Source organism: Eurypyga helias, unplaced genomic scaffold, assembly GCF_000690775.1.
Source record: "Eurypyga helias isolate BGI_N326 unplaced genomic scaffold, ASM69077v1 scaffold32048, whole genome shotgun sequence".
Classification (NCBI taxonomy): Eukaryota; Metazoa; Chordata; class Aves; order Eurypygiformes; family Eurypygidae; genus Eurypyga; species Eurypyga helias.
This window is the reverse complement of record NW_010268100.1, coordinates 1,211-22,382: the sequence shown is the minus strand read 5'-3', so window position 1 is coordinate 22,382 and position 21,172 is coordinate 1,211. Positions and strand designations below refer to the sequence as shown.

The window sequence follows — 21,172 nt, the reverse complement described above, 5'->3', positions numbered from 1 at the left end:
AAGGCCTTTTCCAACCTAAAAGGTTATATGATTCTATGAAAAATAATAAAATAATTGGCATGATAATATTAAAAAACCTTATAATATGAAATTATAGATGTCTGGCTGTATTAAAGAATTTAATAGCTGATCACTCTGTAATTCAGATTTTACAATGGTTTCATAGCTGCAGCACTGCACACCCTGTCAGGACCATGGAATGGAAAGCTAATGCTGGCCATTCCTGCCCTGGGGGTTACTGCCTAGTGAGCCTCTGGGTGGTTTGTGCCCCCTCATCCCTTCCTGAAGATACACAGAAAAGGTACAAGTAAAGGAAAATCAAGTGTATACAACAGGAGCGATGAGATAAACCGCAGCTCTCGAGACAGGAGAAAGTGGGTGAGAATAATGCTGTAGAGAGGGTAAATAGGGAATGGTCACTCACTGCCTTCCAAAGCTGGAGCACGGATTGATAGGTTGGATACCTGCTACAATGCAAACCTGCACTTGCTTGCCAGGTGCACAGTTGAATTTTGGGATATTGTGGAGAACAAAAACTTCTAGGAGTCTAAGAAGCGATTAGACAAGTATCTCATTAGATTACATTAGACAAAAATCTCCCAGATGCTAAGCAGAGGTCTCCAGCTCAGAAAGGCTGGCAGCAGGATGACACCCATGTTGGGTTAGGCCGTGCTGCCTGCTTGCTTAGTCCCCGTGCCCTCTGGGTGTCATTGGAGCCCTTGTCTGAGACAAAACACAGCTTGGTAGTTTGGTTTGAGTTGGGATTCCTGGTTTTGCTATAAGATGTTGTGCAGGTGTAAGAGAGAACCTTAAATACAAGTTTTATGAAACCTGGAGCACTTCCTTCCTCTGTGAGATGAAACAGTCAGGTATGGAAACCATATGGCTATTGAAGAACATCTGGTCAAACCATCTCCTTTCTGACCCTGGTTCTTATTAAGCAGGATCCAAACATCAGCCTAGAGAGAGAACTGATTCTTTGTGTGAGGACAAGGCTCATGATGTTTCTCCTTTAGATTTCTTCTAGGCAGAAATGCTTATATAAAAAAAGATATTTCAATTAAACCCAGATGAAACGGAGATGTCTGTAGAGGGCTATTTGATGTGCCGTTTGAGACTGCAAGGACTGTTCTTGTGATGTGTTATGACTCAGGACTAGTACGTTGCTGAATGGTAACTAGACATACTTTAGGATTTGTGGGTTTTCAGCTCTAAGAAGTCATTCATTCTTCTGGCTCATAACTATACTTACTCGTGATTTTTATTTTTTTTTTTTACCAGAAGTTTCCCTTTCATCAATCTAATATCTGTCAAATAGGGCTTGAAAATCCTATGGCATAAAATGTCTGAGAACACAGATGCTCAGTGTCCTTTGAAAATCAGAGCTGTAGCTTTTAGAGACAAGTTGCACAAAGGCTTTAGCTGTAGCAGAAATCAATGCGCTACTGCGAGACTGGAGTGTTGCGAAAGGCCCACTCCAGATAATCTGACTTGGAATGTGAATTATTTTAAAATGTGTAGTCAGTGACAATACATCAATATTATGTTATTTAATTGAACATTCTTTTTTTTGTTTGCATCCTCATAATTCATGGAAGTCAGGGAGCAGCATTATGCATGAGAGTGGAGTAGGTTTCAAGCACATAACTCTAGGTTGTAAAAGAGAAGTATGTTTCTTGGCAGAAAGCATTGGTAAAAGCGCGCCTTAACACTCTTACGAAGCTGCCTTTTGTTCACCGTGGGATTCCTGTAGGTATCGGAATGTAGCTGGCCGGTACGACAAGCGCCCAGTCTGCACAACCTCTACGCCGTCTGTAAGAACATGCACAACTGGCTACAGCAGAACCCCAAAAACGTGTGTGTCATCCACTGCATGGTAAGTACACCACGAAGTAACCGCATTTTTGCACCTAGGAGTCTTAAGTCATATTGCACTTGGCATGTCTGGAGTCTGTGTACAAGGATGGTGACAATTTCTAAAAGAAAAAGAAATGTGGCAAAATGCACCCCCGTAGAAGGGAACATTGTCTTCCACATGCAGCTACACAGCTAAGCTGGAATTTGGAATGCGAAGCACAGTCGTTCTGGCAGTGAACTTGTAGAGGTGACGAGTAGCAGAAAGGTTTGAACTTCACCCAAGAAGTGACCATAAGGGCTGTCAGCCTGTTAGGGCTCTGCGTTTTATTGTAAATAGTCGCAGAACAAAAATGCAGTCTGCTAGGGAGAAAACACGTCGTTGGGAACTCTGTTGAACTGTGGAACCGAGACTGTTAGTCTCTTGCGGTCACTACTGTTCAGGCCTGGCTGAAGAAATCCAGCTGCCTTCTGCTCCTCTTTGTACACCACAGCTTAAATGGCTGCTAATTCCCTCAAAAGGGCTACCCGGTACTGGGCAGCATGTAGATAGGATGCACGAGTGCTGTGATTCTGTATGACTAACTTGTAATTTAACCCATACAACCTTTAATATTGACAGTAATGTCCAAAAGGAGAGTTCTGGTTTGGTGCTGGAGCCTAAATTAAATCCAGGAGGATGTCAGCCCTCATCAGGGTAAACTGGAAGAAATGGGGGAAATGACTGGTCCCAGGCTGCAGAGACCTTACATAGGAGTCTAGCATTTCTGCCTTGCGTAGCACGGCCAGTGGCTACAAATATAAAAAATATTTATAAAAATATAAATTACATTCAAGCAGAGGTGAAGATACTTTTTATGCCTCCAGTTCTGGAAATCTAGCTCAAAAATCCAATTCCTTTACTGACCTTTGAGCAATGAATATCAGGATAACGCTGTAAAGGACAGGGAGTCCTTTTTAACCCTTTCTAAGAAGTCCACAGAGACCCACTTAAGTTCATATGGACCGGAGAGGTCTTTCCAGAAGCAATTGGCAGGGGCTAATCCTTAAAAAAGCAAATACCTTGTTAACCTTGAGCACGTGCTCAGGCTCAGCAAGTTACTGGGGTCTGGGTAGCTCTGGTGTGGCAAATCCTACAGTGTGGTTGGAGTGCCTGAAATAAGGAGTGGCAAGGAGCTCGTGTAACTTGTGTTTCAGCCTTTGAGGGTGAGTGCCTGCCTGATGGGGCAGCAGGTTTCCCACTCCTTCCTTGTAAATGAGGCTTGACTCCTGGGATCTGCTGTCCCCTCTGACAAGTGGGAGATGAGCTGGGTGGCATGGCACTCTGGTAGTACTGAGCAGGCCACTGCCTGTAGCTCAGGGACGGGTGTACTCTGACTCCTGGGGCCAGTTCCAGGCCTATATTTGAAATAATTATAATATCACAGGTTGGGAGCAGCCATAAAATATCCACATTTGTAGACAAAATGTACTTCTGGGCTTTCAAAACAAGTCTAAACCATCCTCGCTCTGGCTGGTTACTGGATATTATTTTAGCTTTGATCCAGGCCAGTGCCACTAGGTATTAGTACTGGAAATTCCTCATTCTCATGCGGTCTCGTTCCTAGTCTTCCTGGAGAAATTATTTTATGTGATTTAAGGAAGAGTGTTCTCTGAAAGTCTAAAGCTCTGCTGAATTTTACAGGATTTCTCTGATATTTCCACATTTTTCTCCCCCCACCTCTTTCCTTAACAGGATGGCCGTGCAGCCTCAGCTGTTCTGGTCAGTGCGATGTTCTGCTTCTGTCACCTCTTCTCTAATCCAGGCCCTGCTATGCAGTTGCTGAACACAAAGAGACCTGGAATTGTACTGTGGCCATCTCACAGGAGGTAGAGTATTCTGGCTAAATGCTATGCGAGCAGGCTATATTCCTCACCCTAGGAACTGCCCAAGCACTACTCGTGCATTAGCCATGGCACTTCGCTTTGACAGGGCTTAGCTGATGTTTATGGCCACTTCCATTTACCCACACTGATATAACAGTAATGGAGGAACAAGATGAAATGTTACAGTAGCTTCGCTTACTAGTTCAGGAAAGCTGACAAACCTGTAGTTAATAGGGCCTGGGTGAATCCCTCTCCCTTTGTCAGCTTCATCCTTACAGGAGTTTACAATGTCAAAAAGTCAATTCTACAATTTCCATAAAGCAGACGAAAAACTGCCTCTCAGAGCAAACAAAAGATCTAGTGTTGTGTATGTTATCATAATGATCCTTCAGTACGTGACTAACCAAGTAATTAGTCTGCTACATGTATGTAAAATAGAATGCAAACTTCTATTGGTAAATCTGAGAATCCATTGCTCAGCACCTTCTCTTCTAAAAGGTGAGGAGAAACAATCAGCTCAGAGCTAAAGGCCAGCTTCCTTCCACTTGAGCTCTTGTTCTTGTAATTAAACAGAAACAGAAGCACAGATTTTGTGCCAGATGCAAGGATGCTGGAGTACATGGAAACTCCAGGCCTGGAACTGAGAAAGAATCACACTTTCACTGGATTTCAAGATAGACTTCAAGTTTGGAATGAAAATTAGTCACTTTGGACGGAGATTTCAGTAATGGCTTTCTCTGCCTGCAGATACATAGGATACATTTGTGACCTAATAGCAGACAAGCCTGTCATTCCTCACTGCAAACCACTTACTATCAAGTCAGTCACCCTCAGCCCAGTCCCCTGTTTCAATAAGCAACGAAATGGGTGCCGGCCCTTCTGCGACATTCTCAGCGGAGAAACCCGAATCCTCACCACGTCCCAGGAGTATGAAAGAATGAAGTGAGTAGCTGTGATCTCCTGCTGTCCGTAGGAGCTTAACGCAAGGAGGCTTTCGTTTTGCTGTAGTGTGTCTAATGTCTGTGCTGTGGCCACTGCCAGGCTGCCCGATAAATGAAGGAGTGCGTGTGTTAATTGAAAGTTGGTGCCTGTTTCTGTTTCAACGAAGCCTAACATTAAGCAGAGCTCTGAGTGCACCTTCTGTTTGCTTGGCCTGAACGATATGACAACTGTTATACTGATGTTGTTGATGGGTATTAACAGCATTGTGGAAGAGAGCTTAACTGGATTTCCTTCTTTTCTCCTCAAAGAGAATACCGTGTGCAAGAAGGGAAAGTCCTTATTCCACTGGGAGCAACTGTCCATGGAGATGTTGTTGTTTCTGTCTACCATATGAGATCAACCATCGGGGGACGCCTTCAAGCAAAAGTAGGAGTTTGTTTAGCTTCTCTTGCTCGGTAGAGGCAATATAGCTGACTAAGTGATGGCTAAATATGGGGTCTGAGAATGCACGTGGCACCTCTGATGTAGGAAGTGTCATTACTTGACAGTAGACATAACACAAATCTGAGCAGTGCCAAGTGAAAACCAAGAACTGTGTTTGGAGAAGTCCATGATGCCTCTGGTATCTCTTTGTGGAGATGGTGGCTACTGGTAGGGTGCAGGGTCCTTCCAGAAGACAGACACTGTCCACCAGTAACAAGCTCAGGACAAACCACCACCAATGCCTCTACCTATGCATCCTAAGAAGATGGAAGAAGATTTTCAAATGACTTGCTGAGCCATCGCTCCTGCACGGTGTCTGGTTTGCTTCCTCTAGAGCAGCCTTCATCCTTTTTTGTCATTAGGGCAGCTCGATCAGTCATGGGGATGGGAAAGAGCGTTTAAACCGCAGACTGGTCTGATAGCCACCGTCTTCATAGCCAAAACGCCTCTTAATACTTGCAGATCAAAGAGCTGGGAGACAATGGAAACTGGGGTGTGAGGATAGAGGGGTACTGGGGTGAGGACACCCTGATGTCTCCTTCCTGTAACAGAGCAGCAGTGCTGAAAGTGAAAATATTTATTGGTCTGCTGTTCTTGGCTTGGAGACTGACTTTAAAATGCTGTGCTCTGGCTCTTGTGATTGTGGAAGAGGAATGCAGCCTGTTCAGACTAGGAAACTTGGATGTGCAAAAACTGAAATCAGTAGCTCTCATACATTGAGTTGCTCCCTTAACCTTTGTAGTGATGAGGGCTAATTGTCTCACTGGGTGAAATAACCTGTTTAAATTGGAGTGGCTTAACGCATAAAAAGTGAGGGAAGAACCAAGTTTTGTCCCACCTGCTTGGAGTACACCTCATTTGCTCCCTGCCAGTGGGTGCTGCATGGCTGGTCAAGCAGCACCATTCCCAGACTCCCACAACCAGCTGGGTGCAGTGTCTGTGTTCTCAGTCACTTGATCCACTGATTCTTTAACCTGAGATCTTGATAATTTTCCTGATGATATGTTCAAAACCTTAGTATTCAAGCTGTGGAGTGACCAATGAATGTTTTTCTCTTAATTTGTTGTTGGTGCTGTTTGCTGTATAGGTGACACTTTACTGAAGCCTCTACTGCAAGTGAGGTGGTCTTGTGTTTTCCAGGGGTACAAACCTGTTGCTCCAGTGTATTTAGCGGAAACATACATTGGTTTCGTTTAACTGCTAAACCATCAAGCAGATCCCAGAAATAAGGACAAGCAGGGAATGAAGGAATATTCCCCAGTGCTGCGAAGGCAGTCTGTATGGAGACAGCAGCAGGGTTTGAGGCAGCTGGAAATACTTGGGTTTGAGAAGGAAAGGCTCTGCTTTCTGTAGAACAAGGGGAATGATTTAGCTGAAATAGCAACTATATTTAGTCTATACAGTAACTGGTAGTAAGGTGGGTTTAACAAAATGTCTGCATGTACTATAAAGAAACATTTTAACTTCATTAATTTAAGCACTTGTTCAGTCTGGTGCTCTGTTTTTTGGGGTTTTTTTTGTTTGTTTGTTTCAGATGACCAACACACAAATATTCCAAATTCAATTTCATACTGGATTCATAGCCCTGGGAACAACCACACTAAAATTCACCAAGTGAGTACTCTAAGCTGAACATTTATCAAAACTGAAACATAAAAGCCTTATGAAGGCTGAAGGAGAATATTCACACGTGTAAAGTATGTGCACGTGCATATATCAAAAGACTTTATACATGGACAAGAGTTGTTCAGTTAAAAGGGAAAGGATATTTCTGCAAAGCTGTATAACTCTTGTCCCCATTTAGGCCTGAACTGGATGCCTGTGACTCTCCAGACAAATACCCTCAGCTCTTTCATGTTATACTGGAGATAGAAATACAGTCCACCGACAGACAAACTGAATTAACTCCCCCATGGGAGAACTTCACGACGAAAGACATCAATCCAACCATTCTCTTCTCCTCTCATCAGGAGCATCAGGACACTCTTGCTTTGGCAGGTAAGAGCTGCTCAGGTTTGCTCAGTTAATTTACGTGCTTACCTGCATGCCGAACTTGGCTTTGCTGGATTTTATTTATGTATGTGGTGCTCTGTGCTGCAGGTAGAGGTCCCACCGATTCACCCCAGGATAACATAAGAAATGTTGGACAGAGTGCATTCTTCTCATCGCTCAGCTGGCAAGGTATGCAGGCTTGGTCTTCAAAGTAAAACCTGCTTTGTACAAGAGAAACTATTTACCCCCCCGCCCCACCCCCGGAGCAGAGAGTCAGGGTGAAGGATCCAATTGCAACATGTCTTTCCCGTTAGATCACAGGATATTGCTGGTCACACCCTTGTGTTGCAATTGGGTAGGGATTAAATTCCTACAATGTCCTCTTCAAACATGTCCTGCTTGTGCCGTATATGACAATTATTGACCTCGTTCTACTATAAAGCGTTTTCCTAGGTTTTCTTGGTCCTAAAACCAAATTTAAGCTGCTTTTACCTAATATTGCATATAAAGTACTATGGCAACGTCACACTGACAGTGTCTGAGAGGCCATTTAATAGTGCTGGACACCTTGAAAATCTCCTGGTGCTGCCGAATGCCATGTTCCTCCTCTGGCATCAGCACCGTGCTAGGTAGGAGCCCAGAGTAAGAGATACTTGTGGGCCCAGCAGGAGGGTGGTTGATGTCCCTACGCCTTTACAATGAGCCTTCTTTTGCCTGGGCTTTAAGGCATGGCTGGCGATCATCCTGGATGCTTGGTCCTGACCCAGAAACTTGTTCAGTTTGTGTCTGTGGGCATTACCCTTGCTGTCAGTTAACCTCTGTTTCCTGATCACTAAAGCTGGTTCCTTACAGTACAGACCAGCAAAGACTTTAATCTTTGCAAATGATGCTGCTGTGATATTCTCGGTAGCTTTTCATTCTGCATGTAAGTTGCTTTTTATGGGACCTTTGTGTTGACAAAACTAACAGCTACCTAATTTTATTTTTAATCATCATTTAGATCAGAAATCTGACAAAAGTAGCTCTCACCCCACCTCAGAGGATCGAGCAGCGTTGGTGCATGAGGAAAGCGAACAGTCAGATGACGAACTCTTGTCCCTTTCCAGTCAGCACAGTAATGCCAGCGGTGACAAGCCTCATGGGACACCAAAACACAGCAAAAAGCAGCAAGAGCCTCCAGCACCACCTCCACCTGAAGATGTGGACCTGCTGGGCCTGGATGGTAGCCCTATGAGCAAGAGCTTTCCCTCGCAGCCCACTGCTGCCCCCTCTAACTCAGACTTGCTGAATGATTTGTTTGGGGTTGGTGGGCCAAGTTCCCAGAGTCAAAGTGGACAGCCCGCTGCAGAGGAGGTCTTCCATGTGGGAGGGCCTGGATCTGTGCAGTCAACTCCTCGGCGATCTGCAGCTTCCGCATCCCCATCCCCGTCCCCGAGGGTAGGAGAAGGTAATGAGACTCTCAGCTCTGAGACGGGAGTTGGTGCATCTTTGCAGTCAAGAACACAAACCAGATTATCTAGTTTGTTCCCTAAAGTCTCTACTGGAACTCACCTAAGTGTTTGGCTGGCTCCTTACATTGACAGCCACTGGAGATCATTAGCTTTGCTCTTATTATGTGTCCAGTAATGCATATGAGAAGAATATGTATTCATTAAAAACAAAAAGCCTCTTAGGTTTTGGGTTGACCCATAGCAGTTTGAATCTATTGTCTCTTTTAACTTTAGAGGTTTGGAGCTATGATACTGGTCCTGGACTATGAAATATGGCTACAGAGTTCTATTCCTGATCTTTCTGCAGACAAGATAGGAAATATGAGAAGATCTGTTGTTTCTTCCAAGATAGATGGAGATCAGGCTGTCAGGAGTGGTTAGTAGATGTTAGAAAGAGGGATATTTTGGAGAGTTGAGTAAACAGAGGAGAGCAAGGGAAAATAATTTTTAAGTGAACAGGTGAAGAGCGCAATCCAAGTTGCTCAGATTTACTGACGGCCTCTTGAATAGGTGGTCAGTTTGGCCAAAGGCAAAATGTAAACAAGTGTCGCAGGCTGACAGCAGGTCTCAGTGCATGGCACTGAGATGCACAGCCTCCCCATGTTTGGTTTCACCTAATCCTTATGTTATAGTTGAAGAAAAATTTAGAAAAAAATTCTTTATGGAAAAGGTTGTCAGGCATTGGAAGGGGTTGCTGAGGGAGGGGGGGAATCACCATCCCAGGAGGGATTCAGAGCCATGTGGACAAGGTGCTGAGGGACAGGGGTCAGTGGTGGGCTGGGCAGTGCTGGGTTAACGGTTGGACTGGGTGGTCTTAGGGGTCTTTTCCAACTCAAATGGTTGTGTGATCGTAAGACCTGACGTCGTCAACATGTACCTGACTCGAAGACCACAGTATGCTTACTTAACTTTTTCTCAGCAACTAATAACTTATAGCATTTGCAACACCTGACAACTTTCTTGTACAGAAATGGTATTTTTTCATTTTGTTAAGGAGGTGCAGGCTTGGGCAGTGCTGGGGCTGACACTAGTAGCACCTACCACAAGATGGGCATGCAGCCAACTTCTGAAGACTCTTCTTGAGTCCTCCTTTCTTACCTAGAAGAAAAAAAATGGCAGGTTTGGGAAGGTTTCTCTACTAGTTTTCTCAAAGTCCAGATTTGTGTGTGGTGTCTTTAAAAGCACAAGGGACAGGAGCAGTTATAATCTCCTCATACTGAGACTTGTAGGGAGGGAAGAAGGACTGGACATAGGGAGGTGAGAAGAAAACAAGTTTCAGTGGAAGAAATTGGGCCATTTGTATACGGAAAAGGTTCATCTTCCGTTGTATGCTCAGTCTGAGAGCTTTTCCCACGCGTGGGAAGGTTGTGCAGACACGTACCTCGCAAGGCTGAGGTGCAGCAACAATATCAGTAGAGATTTCTGGATGTTGCTGTCAAGCAGGATAGCAACAGGAGTTGTTTTGCAGAGGCCAGATTGGTGCTTGAAAGGGAGAGGAAAAAGTATTGCGCAGCTGAATTGTGTCCAGCCAGGAAAGCAAGAATAAGGGTGTGTGAGATCAGTCAAGACTAGTAATTTATTGAGTATCCTAAACAATGAGTTACAGAAGTAATAAGTAGCATCATTAACATAATGCACAGTGTCTCAGGATTGTGTCTTTCTTACAGTAGTATATATTGCATCTCTGTTCAAGATGCACTTTACCTTAAAATTGTTGGCAAATAAGAATTTCAGTGACTTCACAGGGGTTTCTTTTGTTGGTGGGTTTGTTGGTTCTTTCACATGAACAGGAGGCTAAGCAGATTGATTAAAAATGGAGTTTGAGAATGAACTGGACTTTTGTAACACGTGATGCTATGTAGGAAAGAGACCAGTTATTTTCTAAAGCTACTTCTAAAAGACAGTCCTTTTACCCTTGACATGCATAACCTCTGACAGCCTAAAATCATCGCAAATGATGCGTTCACCTCTTGAGAGGAAGCAGGAGTTGTGCCAGCGCCCTAACTCCAAGCTCCAGACTGTCCCTTGCCATCCATTTATGTACTGGCAGTATGTGCAAGTCGAAAGTTCATCAGAAGTAGCGAAGCATCTAACTACTTGCTTCGGCTGCCTCTAAATTCAGCCCCACTATTTGGAAAAGACAGATGGGATCAACAAGCATGTTGCCATGACCAAGTCATGTGGCTCTCTGTCCTCCAGCATTTGGCTAGGGTACTGGTATTTTCCAATTGCTCTCCCACAGTCTCCTCTTGTTATCTGCAGGTGTTAGCTTTTCTTCGTCACACACCAGTGTTTCTTCCCTGAAGCACATTCATTGTACAAGTTAACGATTTAGTTTTCTCAAATATGTTTTTACAGCGGCTGCCTTTGATCCATTTGGAAGTAGCCCTAAGCAAACTGGTCCAGACCTCCTGGGTTCCTTTCTTGGTTCATCAACTGTCCCTGGTGATCCTTTCCTTCAAGCAACAAGAAGCCCTTCACCAACTGTGCACAGCGATCCCTTTCACATGGGTAAGAAACTGAGGCTTTTCTAGCATATTTAAGTAAACATGAAATGCTGCTTTCAAATCGTGCTGGAGCTATTAAGTACAAACTGATGCTTACCATAAAATGACTCTGAACCACAGAAACTCCACTAAACAGGAAAGAGCTTTTTCTCTCTAGATTTAAAGCGTATTCATAACTTGAGGGTGAGTCTTGTTTTGCTCAAGTCTTGTACTTAATTAATAAGCTATTTGTATACATGAAAAAAGATACCATGAAGAATGTCTGCCTGCATATTCCTGTGGTTATGAGGTCTCATTCGGACCAAACTACAATTAATTGAGCTAAATAGAGCATGGCATGTTAAGCTTGCCAGAGAAATCACATGTCTTTTGGTGATTTTAGTTACAGGCATTTGCTTTCTTTGGATCTGATAGTAATCCTGGCCAAATTCACAGTTGAATTTGACTCTTATTTGAAGAGAGAGAATTTTTTTCTTCTCTCACTTTGTTTGAAATATCCCTTAGTTGTCTCCTTCTCTGCCTGTGCTAGAATTTAACGCTATAATCTTCTCTGAAACAAATTCAGATAAGAATTCGTTTGTGTCTGATCATCTAACACGTGTCCCTTGGGTGCAACCGTCTCGCTGGAAAGCCAGAAATGACAAAGGAGGGAACTAGTGTGCTGCTGGCACTGCTCGTGTCCTTGCTTTGCCAAATGCGGGTATTGGGTAGAATAAGTCGGTTGGGTCACCCTTGGAGCTGGCTGCAATAATGAGAGGAATTTAAATGGTATCCCAGCACGATGAGGTATTAAATTACAGTCTAGTGTCTACAGATAATGAACTGCTGGCAGGGTGAACTGCATAGATGTACAAACTTTATTTGATGCAGGGTTAAAGGAAGGACTTTCTGTTCTTTCTAGTTTACATCTGTGTGGATTGCTTTGCTGTATTTGTTTTTTTCCAACCTTTCCCTTTGCACGTAGAATTTTTCCTTGGATTGAGATGTATTCAGAAACACCAAACCCCATATGTTATTCTGGTGGTAAGGCTCTTATAAAAAGTATGTAAAGCCTCTGACCAAAGCCACCATAAAACAAAGACTGTAAATTCGCATCCTTCCCCACTTACCTCTGTAGAGTTTGAGATCAGAAGTAAACATTAAATTTGCAATGCCCATTGTGGGGGACGCCTTCACTTCTAATTAGCAAATGGTAGGTGGACACAATGCCGTCTCTGCTGCTTGGCCCCTAATCTTCCTAGATGTTGGATTATGTTGGTTTTGCTCTACTGGTTTGAGATATTTGTATGTAATTATTGTGCTTAGCTTCTAGCACACCCACGGTTTCCATACAACCAGATGTTTCCGGTGGTTGGGACTGGCCCAACAAACCAGGTATGTATCACAAAAATTCAGCACACAACAAAAACCCTTAAGGAGCCCTGAGAGAGGAAGAGCAGATGGAAGATGCTACCAGGGACTGTAGAGAAAAAGGTTCCCTCTTTCTGCTGCTTAGCACTTTGACTAATACAACAAAACTTCAATCAGGATTTTAATTAGGCTCAACTCAATGGCAGCAGGTAGGCTGCCTGTTTTGCTGGTCTCTCAGTCATCCAAGTGAGGATCTGGCTAGAGACTACCAAAAACCTTCTGTTAACAAATCTGGGTTTCCTTCCTCAAGAAACCAGGGCCTGCAGTGGGACAGATGGTCAGCGAGGATGTATATAGTTGTGTTTCATTCCAGTGTAAAACCAAGAGAAGGATCTGTGAAGTGCCACTAAACAATAGCATGATTCTTTCTCATCTTGGGAGAGTACGCATATCCTACCAAAAGTTGCTTTCTGAAGGCTTCGAGTTTTTAAAATATATCCATTTATCATAATCGCTCTGTCACTGCAGACAGTCTAGGGAACATGAGCCTAATTGTGAGTGGGTGTGCAACTAGTCTGGGCCAACACTGAGCTGAGACTGCTTAGGAACCTGACAATAGCACACAATTTTAACAGCAGTTTTCCAGCATCATGTGACTGAGCACTGGGTAGGAGCTGCACTTATGTAAAATAAGGATAAAAACTGAGTTATTTTTTTCTTTTCTCTTTCTCCCCTTCTTCCTCCTCCCCCTGCCTTTAAGGTGGCCTAAGTGTGGGAAGTAAGTCAGCTGCTACCAGTCCTACAGGATCCCTCCATAGCACTCCCACTCACCAGCCTAAACCCCAAACGCTGGATCCATTTGCTGATCTGGGGACTCTTGGAGCAAGTTTAGCAGGTTTGCATCCCTTATTAAAACAAAACCAACCAAACAAAAAACCCCCAAAACCTACCAGCTCTGTTTTAGAGAAATAGGATCAACAGCCTGGTACGTGGCAGAGCGCTCTATGGGTCCTCTCAGCCTACTTGCATGCCAATGCCGCTTTCAAGCGTTCCCTTCTGCCTGATTCTCTGTAAGCTCTCACAAATCTGTGCTTTTACTGATCCTTCAACAAAATAACTGCAAACAACTTGTTGGGACCTCGGTAAGCTATATGGATTGCAAAGCATAACCTCTGTCTCCGAAGTCTAAACTGTCTCTGGCTAAAGATGCTCTGTGATTAACTCCGACTGGAGAACTGTTGCTACAGACCTTGGAGCAGTGCCTGCGAGGAGGCTTTGGCTCTTCAAAGGAGTCCTTGAGGAATTGTTTCCTTCAAGGCTTGGCTCATTTTTGTCCTTTGGGAGGAAACCTGTGGAATGTCACTAAACTGCCTCTAATTTGCAGTACTGTCTGAAGGTGGAGTCTGAACCCATTTTCATTTGCACCTTGCTGCAAAAAAGACTCTGTGCTTGACTGCTTAGGCAAGCATTTTTTCCTTGTTTTATCTCGGAAAACAATCAGCAAACCCTTGACCCCAGTGTTAAAAAGACAGATCTGACCAATTATTTAAATTTTTCCTTAAAACCCAGCATGTCAGCTTCTCTGACTCTGGTAAATAGATTCTTTTTTTTCCCCCCCTTTTTTCCCTCCCCCTTTGTCACTGTCCTCAGCTCTTTGCAAGCCATTGTGGTTTTAGCTGATGTTTGTTTTCTCCTTTGCGTCAGTACCAGCATGGTTCTGGAATTGGGTTTCCCAGTTCCCTCGGCTGGATCACGAGCTGCTCTGCAGGAGCAAAATAAAATGTGTGCCAAGACCCATGTCAGAGCCATCGAGGTGCTTTTAAAACATCTATTCTGTAGTGAAGTTATGGAGTTGAAAAACAAACGACTTGGCAGCCACAGGATATTTAACCACATTTCTGTTGTTCATTACTCAGTCAAAAGCACTCGATCCAGTTTCCATGACATGTTTCAGAGCTCAAAGTTGAGCACGGATGTTCAGCTCAAATAATAAAACATCAACACTGCCTACTTCCCACCACAAGCTAAGCCAGAGGAGCATCCCCTAAAGTAATAAGGTGCTGAAGCACACAACTCTGGAATGGTATTACGTCAACACGGCATACGGAGATATTAGTTGAGCATATGTCAGCTTGATGTTGCCCCCATAACACCCATCAGCTGTGGTTCCCAGTTAGCCGCACATTGCTTTCCCTGCGTTTCCCCAGTGAGCTGCTACGCCAATTCCTGTGCAGCCTTCAAAGGCAGGTGCTGGTTTTTAAGCAGCTTGCAGAGCACTGACAGCAAAATCGAAGGGCTTTGCTTGATGTTGCAAAAAGAAGCGTGTGGCAGAGCTGAAAATAGAAGCCAGCTGCCTGGGGGGGGTGTTGCTTAAGTCCCTTTTTCAGAAGGCAAGTTTGCTAATGCCCACTGTCACTCCTTCCCCCCCTACTCTGCAGGTGGCCCTTCGTTTGCTAGTAAACCAACTACACCGACGGGCATGGGTGGAGGGTTCCCCCCCTCGCCGCAGAAACCCTCTCCCCAGCCCATGGGCGGCAGCGGTTGGCAGCAAGGAGCTGGCTATGGCTGGCAGCAGGCGCAACCCAAGGCCCAGCCAAGCATGCCTCATGCCTCCCCCCAGAACAAGCCCAATTACAACGTGAGTTTCTCAGCAATGCCGGGAGCACAAAACGAACGCGGGAAAGGACCAGCTAACGTTGGTAAGCTTTTCAGAGCTCAGCACCCCAAAAGTTGGCTCCTTCTAATGTTGTTTTAATGCTCACTTGAACAGGTTAGGGTCTAAGATGTAAGTCGTTCCTGTCGTTTGATGATATATAAAGTTCAACATGAGTTGTCCTGTCCTAGACTCTAAAGCATGGTAATATTTAGGATATCCTGTATTTCAACTGGGCTTTGATAATAATAATTCAAGAGTAACATTAGCCTATGCCTCTCTTGTGAGAACCTGCACACTCATTAGCACTGGGAGATTGTTGTAGTGGTAAGTGTGGGGGGTGGCTTGGGTAGAAAAGCAGCGTTAAATAAATCTGTACTGTGATAACGACATCAAATATTTTCATTTTTCAAGATTCAAAGCCAAAAGTGTCTGCAGATTTCGAAGATCTATTATCTGGTCAAGGCTTTAATGCCCACAAGGACAAGAAGGGCCCCAAAACAATAGCAGAGATGAGAAAAGAAGAAATGGCTAAGGAGATGGACCCTGAAAAACTGAAAGTAAGCAATATTCTTGTTTGTGCTCTTACAATCATTCAACATGTCTTTTGTTCTTATCATGCCGGAGGCAGCTTGAAACACTGACCCTGAAAGGTAGACGGGGCAGTTCACCACCAGCCGTCCTGCGTGTGAGGCAGCTCAGCAAATCTTTCAGATCACTGAGTGCAAGAAGCTATCCTCCTGTTTTAGTGCTTTATTTTAGTACTAAAATAAAATCTGCTAAAAATACTCTAGCTAAATATACTGATAAAAAAGTATGTTAGTGCTAGAATAAAATCCAGCATTGCTGGATCCCAAGGACCATGTACTATCTCTCATGCTTGCTTTCCACAAAGTAGGTGTCTAAACCTGATAGCATCATAATCTGCTGTGCTCCCCACTCACATGCCAGGGAGCAATGAGCTAGTGTAACCAGACAGAGACCTAAACTGCAGGTGTTGGGGAGTATCTGGAAGAATCTCTGCTCTCTCATCAGGATGAGACATGCTACTTAGAAAAAGCGGTAAAACCTCTGTTCTGAAACAGCTTCTTACAAATAAACCAGATAAAAGCCGTGACAGTCTCTGCCAGTCCTTCTGCTAAACCCAGGTTTTGGTGAAATGAGGGATGTTCTCCCCATAATGAGATTATCTTGGGGCAGAATGTGAGAACTTCCTGCTGTTTGTTCACAGTAATAAATTCCCATGTTTTTCCTGGAGATGTAAACATCCTCTGGAATAGATTTAAAACTCCAAGGTTACATTTCTGTCCTAGACCAGACTTTGGCAAACAGTGGTTTGCTCAGTGTTACCGTCAGGGCTGCTGGTCTTCCACATTGCTCCTGCCCTGATTAGCAGGCACAGCTAACTGAACTAATCCTCTGTCTCATTAATCTTGCCAGCTTTGGAGTTGTGTCATCTCTCCTCAATAAATTGCCAAACTACAGATCTGTTATGAAGGGAAGGAAATTCAGCCTGTCCCGCTCTACATTTGAAATATGAAACCACAAATTATAATTACGTAAGGATACAGAACTGAGAGGAAAAGACAAGCAAACTTCTGGAAGACAGAATGAAGATTTTTCTTTAAAAATTACTTATTTTTAACCTTTGGAAAGTATGTGCCTGCAACCATGCTGAACACAAACATCAGCCACTTGTAACCAAGCCGGACAGCTGTCAGGCCATCATGTGGGCAGTAGTTTTCACAATTCATAAGATGTACAGCTTCAGCGATTCATGTGGTACTACTTAATGTGTGCAACATTTTCCCCCCCAGCCAGCTGCCAAATCATTGGAATACCCAGCTGATTCTCCCTTCGCAATACAATTCCCTTTGCTCCAATGCATTTTATTTCAATGGGTCACTTCAGTTCGGCCTGGAAGTGTTAGATCTAGTTACACTTTGGTTTTCACGTTTACTTCCCTTTCCTCCTTCCCTTCTCCAGCCGTAGGCTAAGATGGCAACCACTAAGGGGGACAACTTCACCTAGGAAAGCAGACTACCTATTGCTTTATTTGACCGCTGGATTGCAGGTAGAAAATAGGGATGTGGAGAGAATTGAGGCTTCTGACTTAGAGCTTAGAAAGATTTGTATTGAAGCCAACCTCCAACATGAGTCTTCTAGACTTAAGTCTAGACATGCACAGAAGATACACATCCACAGCAGAGTTCTAGTTGAGTTTACCTTAGGTGTGCCATTAAGCTGGCTGAAGAGCCACACCGTTAAACATTTCGTTTCTCTTTGGACTATTCCATCTAATGACTCTTCATAAGCGTTACCACCTTGGTATTTTTAGCAGAGATGTTGCTCTAAGTCTGTCTTAAATTTCAAGCAGTCACATAAAAATTAATGGAAAAGTAGAGACTGACAAATGTCTTCCAAAGGTTTTCTATAGCTTGGAAAGAAACGTAAGATTCTCCTTGGAGTCGTTGCTATTCAAATGAAGAACCTTTACCTACTGGAATACCTAATGTAGGGCATAAATCGAGACTCGCATTCTTCCCTCCAGGTCCTGGAATGGATTGAAGGGAAGGAGAGAAACATAAGAGCGCTGCTGTCCACAATGCATACGGTCTTATGGGCAGGGGAGACCAAGTGGAAACCTGTTAGTATGGCAGATCTCGTCACACCAGAGCAAGTGAAGAAGGTCTACCGGCGAGCGGTGCTTGTCGTTCATCCTGACAAGGTAAGGTTTTCCTAGTTCCACATTGTTCAGAAATTGTCGCTGTTCTCTTAATTATAACGTGTTGAATGTGACTGCTTAATTTATTGCTACAAACAGCTTTGCCAAAAGTACTAGCTCAATATTTTTGCCCATATCTGAAAGGTGAGAACTCTAACCACTCCCAGCCCCCAGACTGTGCTTGGTACATGCTGCTTCAAGCAACAGAGATTCGGATCTTCAGCTTGTGTCACCCTCACTTTGACTCTAAGCCATATTGGTGGTGAACAACAGTCCAGAGTATTGTGCCTGCTGTAGGAGATGAGGGTGTGATAAAGGCGTATGAGAGGACTGGGGTTTTAACCTTCTGAAATGGAAGAGTCAGGTTACCTCTTTATCCAACTTGTGGCTTGCAGTCTTGCTGCTTACACTTGCCGACCAGAGGGCAGTGATGCCGTCTGGGAAACCCCTGTGGTGATGAGGCTTCCACTTTTAAGGAAATGGAGGCCCTGAGACTTTCGGGGCAGTGGGCAAGGCTGGAGATGTGGGCTGCCCAGGGCCTTGCAGGAATACTGCTTTTATCAAGGAACTGAGTCAGGCGGCAGCTCTGCAGGTAAAATGCCTCTTGCAAAGCCTAGGTTAAATTTTTTGCCCTTGGGGCTGCATTGCTTTGTCACACTCTGGGGGGTTATCAGCTCTGAAGAGCCAAGAAATGCTTAAGCTTTAAACAAGGTAAGCAGCCCTCAACACGAGCTTATTCTTGTCAAAGAGTAAGTGAAAACTATTTGTGGCAAGTGAATTACAACCGCTTGAGAATCTAGCTGCTCCAATGTCAACTTTTTGTGGTTGGAATTGGTAGATGTGATACCCCTCTTTCTGTTTTTATTCCAGGCTACTGGGCAGCCATACGAACAATATGCAAAGATGATATTTATGGAGCTAAATGATGCCTGGTCAGAATTTGAAAACCAAGGACAAAAACCCTTGTATTAGGTACTTTCTCAGTCTCCACTGCAGACCTGTGCTAGTGCTTATATAGTCTTTTGTCACAAGTGTCACAGATCAACCAAACTCTGGCTGGAAATTCAGAAGTTTCAGAAAACTAAGCCTAATACTACCTTGAAGAAGAGAAGAAAGGTTTCCTTATATTGTATCGAGACTCCTGAGCTCAGAGGAACTCTAGCCACTGGCTTGCCATATGAGAGCCATGGGGTTACAGTTTCTTGTATTCTTCATATTTTTCTTTGGATTCAAGTGGGGCGAGAGAGAACACATTCTGGGAAAAGGTGGAATTGTTCTGTCTTGGACACAGCATAGCTGGCGAATTTCCTACTTTTTTGTGATATGTGTTATGGCGACACTTCAGTTGACTTCAGTAACTGGTGGTGAAGCCCAAACTTCAATGTACTTTCTTCCTAGGTTTGGATCAAAGTTTTATGAAATTTAAGTGCTCAGATGTGGTTTAGGCACACTACTAACGGTTACCATTTGCTGCTTAATTGCTCATCTAGTATAGTATGTCTGAGTAGAGACGAAGCTGAATCCTGGGTTAGATCAGTGTGGCAGCTTGACTGCTGCTTTACGCATTAATACTGCACTTCACCTAACGGTCCAGCAGTGAAATGTGCAGAAGAATTTCCTCAGCATTATGGAGTGAGTGTGTTTTAAAGCAAACAAGTAACTGATGTTGAACAGCACCTTGTTGGTTTGTTAAACAGCAGTTCCAGGGGCAATAGGGAATTGGGGGAGAAGGGTGAATCCACATTTGTACAAGTAAAGAATGAGCATGTACTGCATTTCCCATGAAGTTCTCATCAGTAGCTTGAAACCATCAAACAAAAGAAATATCAACAAACTAAAACTCTGCTGCAAAGTTTTAGAAATTTCCCAGTATATAGGTAACGCTCCTGAGGATTCAGGACACTTTTTCCAGCCCACTTATATCACCTCTATGCCTTTATCAACTCCAGAGTACTTGGCAAAGGCTCTTGGCAGAAATGCATCCTGTTGCAACTTCACTTTTCAGACCATGGTGTACAAGCTGTCATGTAGACATCTGCAGACCAGGTCTGATTTTGGAGGCAAACACAGTGCAAATTGATTATCTTAAAAGTTGATATTCGACCAAAGCAATAATATCACAAGGAAATATCTCTGATGCTAAACTTGAAGCATCTTTCTTAGTTAAACAAGTTACACTCTTCACCCCAAATTCTGGCGTTCTCCTTTTGGAGAACAGCTAAAGCTGGCAGTTTATTTACCAACATGTTGTATCTGTCTTTGAGCTCTGAAAGGGCAGGTAGATTCAGAAGATGGGCAGGAAATCAGTTGTATTTACTGCTTAAAGGGCAGGTTGCCATGCGATGCGAGTCTATAGAGCTGGTGGTTTTTAAAGACAATCCACTTGTTGTTGCACTTACATTTTCAAGTGGCAAAACTTCTACTGCAAAGACAGTGTCAGAGTACATTGCTTTCTGTATAAAAGTCATCCTTTTGTTGTATTGGTCCATTATTTACTACCATTAATTGAAAATGTGAAACCAACACATAGGTCTCCTTTTATGTAAAAGACCTTAAGGTAATAGTAACAAACTGGATGTTATTTATTAATGTTTTGATCCAGTATGTGCTTGTCTTATTTAAAGAGATAACTGGAATGTGAATCATGTTCCCGTGATTTGTTGGTTTATTGTTTCTCATTCACATTTGTAGATATTGTGACCTATGCCTATATAATAAAAAGGATCTCATTACTATAACATACTTTTTTAATAATAAAAACTACATTAGCTTTGTATCGAGTTTGTCATGGCACATAACTCTGGATACTCATACATTCACAAAATATAAATCCATCATTAAACTTTATCTACCAAAAGAAACCCTACCCCACTTAAGCTTTGATTACTTCCATCCCTAATGTTTTTATGGATGCATGAAAGTATTAGGATGTATGTATATCAAAATAGTTAACAAAAATTTCTTGTCATATCTAGTAGTGGCAGAGGTTATCAATGTTCAGGTTTACTGTTTGACTAAATTATTGTAATTTTTGTAAATACAGTATATACTCAATGAAATTGTGACTGGTCTAAAACATTTGTATATACATTAAAAAGCTCAAATTAATGTATTCAGGTATCTTTTTTGCTTGTGGGGAAAAAACTTCTACCTTCTTGCTTTAAACAGAGTTTGGAGTAATATCTTTGCAAATGCTGGATAAACAACAATGAATCCATGTATGTGGAAACTTCTTTTTGTCTACACTGTCTTACGTGTACCACCCCTGTTGCTCTAGCACGGGGTTGGGTGGGACCTGTGTGGTACACGT

General features: G+C 43.3%; 1 protein-coding gene across 1 annotated transcript; it reads left to right on the top strand.

Annotated features, from left to right (window-relative positions):
- Nucleotides 1-1,753: 1,753 nt before the first annotated feature.
- DNAJC6 (DnaJ (Hsp40) homolog, subfamily C, member 6) lies at nucleotides 1,754-20,970 on the top strand (the record flags this gene model as incomplete). Its single annotated transcript, XM_010157643.1, has 15 exons — nucleotides 1,754-1,876; nucleotides 3,590-3,723; nucleotides 4,468-4,662; nucleotides 4,971-5,088; nucleotides 6,680-6,759; nucleotides 6,950-7,143; nucleotides 7,246-7,326; nucleotides 8,138-8,584; nucleotides 10,986-11,120; nucleotides 12,440-12,508; nucleotides 13,245-13,370; nucleotides 14,923-15,183; nucleotides 15,552-15,697; nucleotides 17,689-17,865; nucleotides 18,733-20,970. Coding segments are annotated over 15 exons (2,388 nt in total), but the record flags the coding sequence as incomplete, so codon positions are not given.
- Between the last annotated feature and the right edge of the window lie 202 nt (nucleotides 20,971-21,172).